Source organism: Cetorhinus maximus, chromosome 3 (assembly GCF_964194155.1).
Source record: "Cetorhinus maximus chromosome 3, sCetMax3.hap1.1, whole genome shotgun sequence".
Classification (NCBI taxonomy): Eukaryota; Metazoa; Chordata; class Chondrichthyes; order Lamniformes; family Cetorhinidae; genus Cetorhinus; species Cetorhinus maximus.
In genome coordinates this window covers 84322828-84337232 of record NC_135881.1, presented here as the reverse complement: position 1 = coordinate 84337232, position 14405 = coordinate 84322828, and the positions used below count along the sequence as shown (strand labels likewise).

Below are 14405 nucleotides of genomic sequence, written 5' to 3'. Positions count from 1 at the left end.
ATTTTCCGTTTCAAAGGCACCATGCTTTGTGACACTATGAGCGGGACTTCCACCTCCTAAGTGCAGTGGCGGGCAGGAAAAAGCATGTTTCCCGCGTGCCGCAAAGGGAGGTTTTCGCTCCATATTGTCCGCTTCACGGCTTATTAAATATGCATAAACAGGAAACATGTTGTATCACAGGCGGGCAGTCTGTGATTTGCCCGCCCCGCCGAGACCTCAGTGGATCATTGCACTGGGTACCATATTTAAACCGCACCCAGGCACAGCTTTCTCAATGTCTTCATCCCACGACTGCTCCAGGAAAGAGATGGCCCCCAAAGCTGATAAGTCTGCAGTGCCTAAGTTTAATGACGCCTCACTGGGCTGCCTTCTGGATGCCGTGGAGGCCCACTGAGTGGCCCTCTACCCCTGTGATGGTCGGCAGAGGTCCATGAGCCTTTTAGCTGCTGCCCAGGAGGCAGTGTCCATGGCAGTGAGCACCAACGCTGCACAGAAGGGGTCAGCCATCCAGTGAAGAAACTCGGTGCTCCCAATGCAGTTTCCTCTACATTGGAGAGACCAAACGCAGACTGGGTGACTGCTTTGCTTTGGTCTGTCCACAAGCATGACCCAGACCTCCCTGTCGCTTGCCATTTCAACACACCACCCTGCTCTCATGCCCACATGTCCGTCCTTGGCCTGCTGCAATGTTCCAGTGAAGCTCAACGCCAACTGGAGGAACAGCACCTCATCTTCCGACTAGGTACTTTACAGCCTTCCGGACTGAATATTGAGTTTAACAACTTTAGATCATGAACTCTCTCCTCCATCCCCACCCCCTTTCCAATCCCCCCTTTTCCAATAATTTATATATATATTTTTCTTTGCCCACCTATTTCCATTATTTTAAAATGTATTTCCACCCATTGTTTTATCTCTACCTTTTAACCTATTTCGATCCCTTCCCCCCACCCCACCCCCACTAAGGCTATCTGTCCCTTGCTCGTCCTGCTTTCTACCCTTAATTTCACCATCAGCACATTTCTTAGCTAATATCACCACCGTCAACACCTCTTTGTCCTTTTGTCTATGACATCTTTTGGCAATCTCCACCTATCACTGGCCCTCTATCCAGCTCTTCCTGTCCCACCCCCCCTTAAACCATCTTATATTTCACCTCTTTTCTATTTTTCCTTAGTTCTGGTGAAGAGTCATACAGACTTGAAATGTTAACTGTATTCCTCTCCGCAGATGCTGTCAGACCTGCAGAGTTTTTCCAGGTATTTTTGTTTTAGTTTCAGTGAAGAAAGAGGATGAGTAATCTCATCTGTTCCCCAGGGTAAGTCAACCAGCTCATCACTCTCAGCTCACACTCACAAGCCCCTCAGGCATTCACAGGATAACATTCCACAGAGGTCAATACTGGTAGGATGGTGGCAGCCATGGAGACCTTGGTCTAGAACATTGGTTCTGCACTACTGAGCGGGCTCAACTCCATTACTGATGCCATAGTTGATCTCCAACAGTGTGTACGCGAGAGGGGTGCTGGGCAGTTCGATATCACTTCAGCTACCCCTTCCGCTCACGGAGTCAGCCTGGGGCCCTCCGGCACCCATAGGGAGGAAGATCAGCAGGTGAACATCCCAGGGCCATCCATCCAGGTGACTCCAGGAGCGTCCGGCCCATCCAACTCCCCTCTTCCTGTGACCTTAGCAGGTCCAGCTCCACAGGCTGAGGAGTGTGCCACTGCCACACAGCAGGACCCCAAAAGCAGGCCGGGGCCCTCCAGAGCGTTGCAGTCAGCAGGCTGCCTCCACCTCCGCTCGATGTCCAGGGAGCAGCAAGACATAGCGGCAGGGTTAGGAAAGTTAAGGAGAATTAGTTACACAGCCTGGGCACTGGTGTCAATCACTTGTACACACTGTTCACTATTGTCAATAAACTTCTAAGAATGTCTCCCTGCCTATGGTTCCTTGTTCTGATGAGCAGTGTTCTTGTCACTCAGATGTGAAACTTTTCTGCACAAGATAAAAGGTGCCTCAGTCCAGGCCTTTTCCCTGTGCTCTGTGCAGCCTTCAGACCACAGTGATGGTTCAGCCACACACTCCCTGGAAACATTACTGATGCCTGCACCTCGGCGGTGCTGGTCATTGCTGCCAGAATGTAGTGGGCAGGTGCCACAGAGTTCTGTCATTCTCTCTGTGTGCTCTCATCAACATCTTTAAGGTGAATCTGGCAACCATCTCTTCAGCATCTGTGACCACTGATACTGTGCTTCTGAAGGGCTCAGGTGCTGAAGGTGGACAAAGGATCAGATGCTTCTAAAGTTTCATGGCTGTGTCTCTATGATATGACCCTGATCACGGAGCGCAAGTGAGCTCCCCTCAGCCAGACAGGAGCCAGACATTCGCAGAGGCTATGTCTCTCCAGCTCCTCCATCTCCTCCTCAGCCAGCTCATCTCCCCATTTCAGCGCCAGGTTATAAAGGGCACAGCAGACGACGATGATGCGTGACACCCTCTGTGGACTGTATTGCAGGGCTCCACCAGACCGGTCCAGGCACCAGAACTTCATCTTCAGCATCCCCATGGTCTGCACCATCAAGTTGCGAGCTGCTGCATGATCCTCATTATAGCATCGCTCTGCTGCGGTCTGAGGCTGCCGCATGGGTGTCATCAGCTACGTCCTCTACGGGTAGCCCTTGTACCTGAGGAGCCAACCCTGCAGCCTCCGTGGACCTTGGAAGACTGCAGGGTTCTGTGACCGACTGATGATGTAAGAGTTATGCACATTCCCTAGAAACTGTGCGCACACCTGCATGATGTGTTTCTGGTGGTCGCACACCAGCTGCACATTCAGTGAGTGGAACCTCTTGCGGTTGATGTTGTTCACCGCATGTTGTGATGGAGATCTGAGTGCCACATGAGTGCAGTTGATCGCACCATGAACCTGCGGGAAAGCCGAGCTCTGGGCAAATCCAATCGCTCTTGCATCCTGGCATGTCCTGGTCCTGGGTGAAATGCACAAAGTTGTGTGACTTCGCAAAGATGGCATCCATGACCTCATGGATGCATTTGTGGGTGGAGGCTTGTGATATCCCACAGAGGCCACCTGTGGAGCCCTGAAAGGTGCCACTGGCATAGAAATTTTTCTCTGCGGTCACTTTCACAACCACTGGCAGTGGATGCCCTCCATGTCTCCGTGGCCAAATCCTGCAGTAGCTGGCAGATGTGAGTGACCATTCCCTAGACATGCACAGTCTTCGGCGACACTGGTTCTCAGTCATCTGCAGGAATGAAAGGCGGTCCCTATAGACCCTGGGTCTAGCCAGGCACCGACCAGTGACGGCTCACTGTGGCTCTGGCTCTTGAGCAGCGTGTGCGGGAGCCCCAGCCTCCCCTTCTTCATGAGATTGCTGAATCTGCCCCTCTGCAACCAGGAGCCTCAGTCACTCTCTCCTCTGTCGTCTTCACTCTCTGTAGGCCATCAGGCATACAGCTGTTCACCAGGCTTCATGATCCTGATGTACTCCTCCTGCAGGATGAAAGAGAGAGACGCATGGTTAGAATAGGTGTACTAAGAACCTGTCCTGGTTAAACGTGAAAGCCCCTTAACGCACCACTTGGATGGCCAGAGATGAGTGCGCTGCATGGCTGCCCGTAGCCCTACCCTCGACTGATTAGTGGCAATCTTGCCCATTGCTCTGCATGCTGTGGGCACAGGCATTCTCCTAACCTGCAATGCAAGGCTGCACTGTCAGCTTGAACCATGGGGGAGACTGGTTCAAACTGGGATGATGATATTGCAAGGGGTTGTGCGCGCCTCCACCAGTGACTGCTCCATGGCCAGCTTAGGCGAAGAGATTGTACAACATGTGCAGTCGTCCAACTGTTCTGCAGTCTACTAAAACGCTCATGACTTTGCAGCCTGTGCCAGCAATGGGGGAGGGATGGGGCGGATGGGGGAGCAAACCTCCGAGTTCCCCTCAAAGTGCAGCCCACCAAGTGCACACTTTTTATGTACTGCTGTGAAACATGTGCTTTCCCACCGATGTGGATGGACGATCCAGTCCAGGTTGATTCGAGCGGGCTGACTTAATGATGATATGCAGATGTATTACAATGAGGTCCCCGACATCCGATGGCGGGAAACGCGGCCCACTGTTGTTGGGCTGAGTGGACGATTATGAACTGGTTTCACGCCATCATGAAACCGATCACACCAAATTGTCCACTCACGGCACCAAACACACCCAATGCCAGCAGGCATGGAAAACCCCGGCCACGTTCTTGGTAGGCATCTAAGTGCAACGTTTCCCTGAGCCTCATCCCCTCTGTCCAAAGGGGGTCCTGTTTCCCATTGCGCATCAGGGTGAAGCTCCTCCCTTTGGCGAGCCTGGTGCCACAGTCGCAATCTTCTCTGCCTTCTCTGCTGTCTGTATGCAATTATGCAGGCAGCAAAAATGCAGCCTCCATCTTCCTGAAGGTCTCCTCTCTGCAGGAACAATGTGAAGAAGACATGAGTCAGCATCAGCTGCCAAAGGTGCTATTTCTGCCCATTACTAATGAGTAACTCTGGGCTCAAGGACTTGGGTTCCAGTATCGGCACCTATTCACCAATGATATCAGAGACAGCATAATGCCCATTTCAAAGATCACACTATGCTTCATCCTCCTTCACCTGACTGACTGCAAAGAGATTGCTCTGGCCAGGCTCTTGGGTGTGCTGCTTGTAAGACTGCACTTGTTGGAATACAAATGTTTAGTGAGGGACTGAGATTATTTCACGTGGGGGGGCGTGCTGAGGGTTTCCATATTTGAACCTGCCAGTGCCAAGATTCTGAGCTCCTCCTTTTAACACATAACTGCAGCTTGTCCAGTCGCCCAATTGCTCTTGACCTAGTTCTTGCTCTGGGAAATTTCCATGCTTTAAACAAGGGCATATTACATGGAGATCAATTAGTGACAGGATTCAGCATTAGTCTTGCATGAATGAGCTTCATTGCTTGATTGCTTAACTCTCCTGATTCCCTGCTTTGTCATTGACAGGCTCCTAATCTTTCTCAACTGTGCATCTCTCCCCATTTGGTAATACACTGTTTAGTTGGGTGTCCCTTCAATCGGCCCCCTAGTGCAGTGCTGCACGCCTCCTTGAGGTTCTCAGAGCGCTGTCCACCAGTTTTCATCACTTCAGGTTTCAAGATGGTGGTGCTGAGCTTTCACTACCAGACCAACTTGAACCCTTCATGTGTGACTGTGGAAACCCCTCCCAAAATCCTGGAGGAGTGTAATGTTCAGGTTTCCCCCCATCCAATAACTCTCGGTCCTGGTCCTGTAATTGTTAATCTCATTGTGATGGTGGTGGATATCCCTGTATTACTCTCTGAATCATTTGTGGTGGGTGTGCATATGCCCCTCGTGGACCTTACCCCTCCTTATCTTGAGGCCTATTGCACAGCGACATATAGAGACACCCTCCCTCACCACCCCCCCACCACCATGAGACATTTGAGTGCCCCGAGAACACCATGTCCCAATCCACAGTCTGTAGATGCCTCCCCTGTGACTGTGCTATCTGCGACCCAACATTATGCCAGAGAACCCACCCCGGACCAACACTGTGAACGTATGACCACAACCTGTGCAAAGCATGCTGCGCTGGTCATGACTGACGTTGGACTGACATGCCGTCTCCCTTTCCTGGGGCAAGGACAGTTTCTGCAAGCTCAGTGATGCAAACTGAAGCACTTCTTCGCTCTGCAAACTCCCCATTGTGACCCCAACTCACTTATGTCCTTCTGTTAGAGACTCTCTCCCCATTGTGGACCAGAGCACACTTCCCCCCGACACCCCCCCCCCAATCATGTGTCTGAGTGCAATCTTCCCCATTCTCCCCTGCCCCCCCCACTACCACCTGTTGAGCCCTCACCCTGCTATACTTTACAACTCACCCCCGCCTTACCACTAATCTGGTTCAGAGCCTTGCCTCTGAAAGCCCCCTGAAAGTGATGAGGTGCTGCCTGTGAAGCCTGGCACAGAGTCCAAGGTGCTGCAAGCTTTGCGCGATGCTAGGTTGGCGAACAAACCTTGTAGTCACAAACGAAGTGCAGGTCGCCAGATGCGTGTCGCTTATACATAGTTGTGAAACACGCCAGTCTAATTGGATGCCATGTGGCCTATTGATCCAGTGTGGGGGGAGAGGGGGTGATTCCAGTGAAGGTCCTTTTATAATGAGCATTCATGACATTCAAATCTATTCAAATTGTGTTGACAACATGGCGTAGCGGGAGATGCATGCCACCATTTAGGTCTGGAGTGGACGATCGCAAACTGGTTTTATGACGGTGTTAAAATGATTTTTCCGGTCCCGCGATATTTTCTGCTCTGGCCCGCCATGAAGCCTGCTGCGGGAGAGTGTGGAAAATTTTGCCCATACGTAGCTGTTTTTTGATGGGAGTACATCGCCATATGATTGAAAAATCAGAGGGGGAGTAGTTGGTATAGGCATATCATCACTGGTTTAATAATCTAGAGACCCAACATAATACTCTGGGGACCTGGGTTCAAACCCTATCATGGCAGATGGAGAAAATTGAAATCTAGAATTTAAATTCTGATGATGACCATGACATCATTGTCGACATTATTGCCTTGATCTGGTCTAGCCTATATGTGACTCCAGACCCACAGCAATTTGGTTGACTCTACTGCCCTTTGAAATGGCCTAGCAAGCCACTCGGTTGTATCAAACCGCTACGAAGTTTTAAAGGGATGAAACTGGCGAGACCACCCAGCACCGACCTAGGCACAGGAAACGACAACGGCAAACCAAGCCCTGTCGACCCTGCAAAGTCCTCCTTACAAACATCTGGGGGCTAGTGCAAAATTGGGAGAGCTGTCTCACAGGCTAGTCAAGCAACAGTCTGACAGTCATCCACACAGAATCATACCTTACAGGTAATGTCCCAGACTCCACCATCACCATCCCTGGGTATGTCCTGCCCCACCGCTAGCACCACTACAAACCGAGCTGACCGAGTCCTGAAGGACATAGCTACTAGACTGGGTCTGCAGTGGTGGTTTACGGCAGGTGGTGAGGCAAGAGGGAAAAACATATTTGACCTGATCCTCACCCACCCACCTGCATTTGTCCATGACAGTATTTGTCGGAATGACCACCACACAGTCCATGTGGAGACAAAGCCCTGTCTTCATATTGAGGATACCCTCCATCGTGTTGTGTGGCACTACCACTGTGTTAATTGAATAGATCTCAAACAGATCTAGCAACTCAAGACTGGGAATCCATGAGGCGCTGTGGGCCATCAGCAGCAGCAGAATTGTACTTGACCACAATCTGTAACTTTATGGCCAGGCATATCCCCCACTCTACCATTACCACCAAGCCAGGTGATCAACCCTGGCTGAATGAAGAGTGCAAGAAGGCATGCCAGGAGCAGCAGCAGGCATACCTAAAAATGAGGTATCAACCTGGTGAAGCTATAACACAGGACTACTTGCATGCCAAACAGCATAAGCAGCACGTGATAGACGGAGCTAAGCGATCCCACAACCAACGGATCAGATCTAGGTTCTGCAGTCCTCCCGCATCCAGTCGGGAATGGTGGTGGACAATTAAACAATTCACTGGAGGCAGAGGCTCCACAAATATCCCCATCCTCAATGATGGGGGAGCCCAGTACATCAGTGCAAAAGATAAGGCTTAAGCATTTGCAACAATCTTCAGCCAGAAGTGCCGAGTGGATGACCCATGTCGGCCTCCTCTGGAGGTCCCCAGCATCACAGAAGCCAGTCTTCAGCCAGTTCGATTCACTCCACATGACATCAAGAAATGGCTGAAGGCATTGGATACTGCACGGGCTGTGGGCCCTGACAACATTCCTGCAATAGTACTAAATACTTGTACTTCAGAACTTGCTGCGCCCTTAACCAAGCTGTTCCAGTACAGCTACACCACTGGCATCTACCTGGCGATGTGGTAAATTGCTCAGTTATGTCCTGTATACAAAAAGCAGGACAAATCCAACCTGGCCAATTACTATTCCCCATCAGTCTACTCTTGATCCTCAGTAAAGTGATGGAAGCGGTCATCAACACTGCTCTCAAGTTGCATTTGCTTCACAATAACCTGCTCACTGACGTTCAGTTTGTGTTTCACCAGGGTCACTCAACTCCTGACATCATTACAGCCTTGGTTCAAACATGGACAAAAGAGCTGAACTCCCAAGGTGAGGTGAGAGTGACTGCCCTTGACATCAAGGCTGCATTTGACCAAGTGTGGCATCAAGCAGCCCTTGCAAAACTGGGGCCAATGAGAATCAAGGGGAAAACTCTGCTGCTAGGAGTCATACCTGGCAGAAAGAAAGATGGCTGTGGTTGTTGGAGGTCAATCATCTCAGTTCCAGTACATCACTGAGGACAGGAGTTCCTCAGGGTGGTGTCTTAGACCCAAACATCTTCAGCTGCTTCATCAATGACCTTCCTTCCACCATAAGGTCAGAAGTGGGGGTCTTCGCTGATGATTGCACAATGTTCAGCACCATTCGTGACTTCTCAGATACTGAAGCAGTCCATGTCCAAATATAGCATGATGTGGACAATGTCCAGGCTTGGCTGACAAGTTGCAAGTAACATGCACACCACACAAGTGCCAAACAATGACCATCTCCAACAAGAGAGAATCTAACCATTACCCCCTAGCAGTGAATACTCTCTACTTGCCTGGATGAGTGCAGCTCCAACAACACTCAAGAAGCTTGACACCATCCAGGACAAAGCAGCCCGTTTGATTGGCACAACATCCACAAACATTCACTCTTTCCACCACTGATGTACTGTGGCAGCAGTGTGTACCATCTACAAGATGCACTGCATGAACCCACCAAGGCTCCTTAGACAGCATTTATCAAATCCATGACCACTACCATCAAGAAGGACAGGGGCAGTAGACAAATGGAAACACCGCCACCTGGAAGTTCCCCTCGAAGCCACTCATCATCATGACTTTGAAATACTTCACTGTCGCTGGGTCAAAATCTTCGAGCTCCCTCCATAACAGCACTGTTCGTGTACCTGCAACACATGGACTGCAGCGGTTCAAGAAGGCAGCTCACCACCACCTTCTCAAGGGCAATTAGGAATAGGCAATAAATGCTGGCCCAGCCAGTGATGCTCAAATCCCATGAACGAATTTTTAAAAAAGAATAATGGGTTCCAAACATATATTCAAAGGAAACTTGTTCATAATGCTTTCCAAATATTTGTTTATCAACCATTTCTTCAGTAACTGAAATTTTGAATGCCCAAAATAAGGGCAACTCTGTACCTATGCTTCAGTTTTCAAAATAAAAATGTATTTTGAGGCCAGCACATTGACCAGCCAGCCTATATGTAAGACAAATGATACAGCAATGGTCAAATGATACCGAGCTTGGATTTAATATCCCGAGGAGTGGAAGAATAGTGAAAGATTATGAAGGCTAAAGAGTGCCACAGTTTTAAGATCCTGGGAAAGGATCGATGAGAGACTGACATATCAGTCTTCATTTCATCACTATGAAAATGTGAAGAAGCAGGAAGAGCACATTTGGAGATTCCAAGAAACTGGAGGAATGTTGAGATGAGCAAACGTGATGTGGTGCCTGTAAAATAAGAGCAAACAAGTTGCAGTGCAATGAGAAAGGGATTGCCTTTAAGATTGGGGTGGGGGGATTGTTTTTTCCTGATGATGAGCTCTCACTATTTAAATTTTTTTCCTTTCTTGGGATGTGGGTATCACTGGCTAGGCCAGCATTTATTTTCCATCCCTAATTGTCTTTGAGAAGGTGGTGGTGAGCTGCCTTGAATTGCTGCAGTCCATGTGATGTAGGTACGCCCACAGTGTTATTAGGGAAGGAGTTCCAGGATTTTAACCCAGAGACAATGAAGGGATGGCAATATATTTCTATTGGTGGATGGTCGTTTGTGGCTTGGAGGGGAACTTGCAGGTGGTGGTGTTCCCATGTACCTGCTGCCCTTGTCCATTCAGGTGGTAGAGGTCGTGGATTTGGAAGGTGCTGTCGAAAGAGCCTTTGTGAGTTGCTGCAGTGCATCTTGTAATGGTACACACTGCTGCTACTGTGCATCGGTGGTGGAAGGAGTGAATGTTTAAGTTGGTGGGTGGGGTGAAAATCAAGAAAGGTGCTTTGTTTGGCTGGTGTCAAGCTTCTTGAGTGTTGTTAGAGCTGCACTCATCCAGGCAAGTGGAGAGTATTCCATCACACTCGTGATTTGTGCCTTGTAGATAGTGGACAGGCTTTGGGAAGTCAGGAGGTGAGTTACTCGTTGCAGAATTCCCAGCCTCTGACCTGCTCCTGTAGTCACAGTATTTATATAGCTGGTCCAGTTGATTTTCTAGTCAACAATAACCCAGGATGTTGATCGTCGGGGAGTGAATGATGGTCGTGCTATTGAATGTCAAGGGGAAATGTTTAGATTCTCTCTGGCGATGGGAATCCTGCTCAGAGTCCACCTTGCATAATAAGTGACCTCTGAACCTGCAAAATGTGTTGGGGGTCACAGTGGACTTAGGAGCTCTGCACAATGATACCTCGTATGAAAGAGCTCATGTTTAATAAAGACTATTTGAAGGTAACTGTCTAGAAGTAAATATCATATTTCATCAACGGGTTTGGAGAATTCTAAAGTAATGGTAAATGGCTTACCAAAGTGTTCACCAGGGGAATGCCTGTGGTAAAAATCCTACTGTAAATCATGGATTGAACCAGAACTATTAAGGTTATGGTAACCTTTCAATTAACAGCAGTTCCCATTAATTTTGAAAGGTCTGACATAAAGAGTTATAGGGTAATGGTTTGAAGAGTGAACTTGATGAATGACAAATAAATTTGTTGAGCTTTCTACCAAATCACCACATTGTTCAGTGGCCTTTACGTTTGAACTTTTGGCAGCTTTAAGGCTTAAAGGTGCTGGTAAAATATTATCACTGTCCTTGACTTATTGAGTCCATTTGCTCACTGCAGGTATTCAACCTTTCCGAAAGGAGGTATGACCTTGCCAAGCTTAATTCTAAGGTACAAAATTGTTTTGAAGTAACATGGTTTTCCATATATCTAATCCCTGGCTAACCCATCCAAAACCTTAATTTCAATCCTGTGCCATATCATGTTACTGACTAATGCTGCTATTTACTAATTAAAATATAGAATTACTTCTCTCTTTTTCTGCCCTCCTTTATGCTTTTTGATTAACCTAACCCTGTACTTTGCTGAATTTTCTATTTATTCATTTTCTCAGTGCTTGGGCTGTTTTGTATGGTTTAGTGGCTGAAAAACAGTTTGGAAACCAGATCTTCAAAAATAAAAGTCTTGTTAAAGTGGCGTGTGTAGAGCCCTAATTCTCTGTTAAAATACAAGAACATGTCATCAGGGAAGAAACATTTTTTTCCATCTTTAAACGTTTAATAAAAACGTCTTCACTGTTAATTAAAATATATTTTTGCCCAATAATCTTGCTACTTTATTGAGCAATAATGGTAGCATGATTGTTCCTTTATTTAAGGTTTCATTATTCAGATGTTGAACCTTCTTAGGGCTGTTTTTCATCTGCTCTGATCCAAAATGGGGACAAGGTAAAGGAAAATGAATGCTAATAATTTGCTCCCATTTTACTCCTGGACAGAACTATATTCTTATGTTCCTCCATGGAATTTTTGGTGTCTGCAGTTGACAATGCCTGAGAAGGGTGCACCACTCTAACTTTGCATGAAAGTGGGTGTCAGAAACTTTGAGTGCATATTTCTTGTAATGGTGCTGGATGCAATTCAGGTCAAATTGCCTTGTAGAATCTGGCACTATTGACTCCTAACTTCCTGTTCGGGTTCTATCAGTTTTAACAGGCAAGCTGGTATTGTAAAGATAGGTCTTCATATTTGATTTTGGATAACAAATAATTTAGCAGTTTTAGAACTTGTTGTGGAATGCTTAGTTTATTTTACACTTCACAGCATAGATCTGTTTGTTACTGTGTCACTTAGCCCTCAGGCAAACTCTTCCACAATATGGCTTATTTGGAGGCAGAGCAGCGGCAAAACACACAAGCCTCTTTGCTTGTCATAAGCCAAAGTTGAACTGGCATTCTTAGTGGCCACACTTGTGTTTCCAGACTTTCATCGACTGCTTCCACAATGTTGCCACCCTCTATCAGCTCCCTGAAAAGCAGACTGTTAGCAGTACCTGGATTGCTGCTTGGGACGCTGCTGCTTCCCCTAGCCATGCCGCAAACTCATTTACAGAGGACAGCACCTTTAAATTAATGTGAAGGCCACCAACATGAAATCACAGCTTCTCATGCACAAACCTTAAATCAATAAAGTAACAGTTGATTAGAAGGTAGCCAGATCAAGGTTTTGCCCCTGGACTTCCTTTTCTTTGTGGTATGTGCCACCCGCAATATAATGATGCCGCAGGGGAAGTTTAAACACTGAAGATATTGGTATAGCTACTTATACCTTGTGCTCCACACTTGCTGGTCCTAGACAACATGGTTAGAAAAGTTTGGCCCCTATTCTAATGATATTTTACATGGAAGAGGGCACGCTGATTATGCACAAGGTATTATTTTAACCAAGTCTTTGACCCTTTAACCTCTACAACCCTGCAATTTTTAGCTTTGGCAATTTTTGATGTAGACCATGTCTTCTGAAGGGCCCATGTCTCCTGCAGTAGTTGAATGGGTTGCCATTGATGAGGAAAATGGAACTGCACATCATGCTTCAAGTTATTTCGTTGTTTCCATTCTCATTGGTGAAAGAAAGAGGAAAAATATAAATGTTAACCTTATGAAGGAGAATGCATATCATGTTGTTAAAGAAATATACAAGAAATGTAGGAATGTGAAAGGCCTCCGAGTCCTAGCAAACCTTATATTTTGACTGACCTCAACTTTCCATTTGTGCTTTCTCACATCACTCAGTTACCTTCTTTCTTCCAAAATACATCTTATTATTTATACTATTTGCTCTAATGGTCTTTCACAGTTACATCTTCTATATGGTTATTAACCTTAGTGTTAATTCCCTTTTTTAGTGCCAACTTTCTATTTTGAAAATTGTTTCATAATTTTTGACCCCTACAATCTTCTTTTGATTAATTTCTTTATTAATTTCCGTAATCTTTAACGTTGCTATAAGTTACCTCAAATTTTATTTTTCTGTTTTTCTGTAACAGGCCAACAGCTTCAACCTTTCATCATAATTTTAATAGTTCCCTTGTTGCACTGACTTTTACCCTTTTCATTCTAGGAATTTGAGAAATTTCCGTATTTTAAATGGGTGATCAAGTTGGTTAAAACCACATGTTTTAGGAATTCCCATTACTTTCATTGGGAATTTACGGTCATTTTTTCCATTTTAGATGGAAAACTCTGTCAATACAAATGGAGTTATACCATAAATAACCTTTTTCAAAATGGCTAAAAATAGCTGTGTTTTTGCTGAAAACAGTGGTTCTAGTTGCAAAATGGTTAAGAGAAATAAGTGCAAATCTCTTTGTCTTTTATTACTTCACAGTTGGAAATAGCTCTTATACGTATTCCGAGTCGTGTTAAAATGCACTCTATTAATTGTATTATTCGTGTTGTCCCAAAATATTTAAAAGTGTTAATGTTCTGTAAATGTTCCATGTAATATTGCCAGTTTTTCTGTGACAGCCAGTTTTATGATTAATTTGATGAATATGCACTTTTGTTTTTACTAATTTGAATTAATTTGAAATCTTTGAATTTTCTAGGTATTTTAATGATGTTTTGCTTTAAAACAAGGCACACAATCTTAATGAGTACTTTACCAGATGCCTGTTGTTAACCGTTGAAAAACTAAATTTTGCTTCATGTTTCAGGTGATGGATGTAGGTTGGCCTGACCTTCATGCGCCACCACTAGATAAAATGTGTACCATATGCAAATCAATGGAGACGTGGCTAAACAGTGACCCACTTCATGTGGTGGTTATCCATTGCAGAGTAAGCATATTCTACACTATTACTGCACGTTTACTTTTAAGTCTGTTTGGTTGATATGTAACCATTTTGTTTTATAAAACTTTGTTTTGTCTGATTAAGTTTTTCGAATACCTGAAGGGCTTTCACTGATTTCAAAATTGACATTTTTCTATCATGCTTCAGAAATAAATTTCCAGTTTTCTTTTCAATTGGAAATATCATTCAAAGATCATAAGCATGACTGTTTTGAAAATAGAAACCAACCTCTCAATATTGCAGTCATACTTGTTAGCTGAGGGATGAGAGTACTGGGGAATAGAATTTTTTTGGACTTTTTGTTGTCGCTGTTTTAACATTAACTACTCCAAGCTCAGACACAGCATGGTCAGATGTAGAGTTAAGTTTTCTT

At 45.9% G+C, this 14405-nt stretch overlaps 1 protein-coding gene across 2 annotated transcripts in view; it reads left to right on the top strand.

Moving 5' to 3' along the window:
* tns3 (tensin 3) overlaps positions 1 to 14405 on the top strand; it is a 493703-nt gene that overhangs the window by 324510 nt on the left and 154788 nt on the right. For both annotated transcript variants that reach the window (XM_078538616.1, XM_078538617.1), the window contains exons 8-9: positions 11021 to 11071; positions 13895 to 14017. In XM_078538616.1, coding sequence (XP_078394742.1) covers positions 11021 to 11071; positions 13895 to 14017 — 174 coding nt within the window. The remainder of the gene's footprint in view (positions 1 to 11020; positions 11072 to 13894; positions 14018 to 14405) is intronic.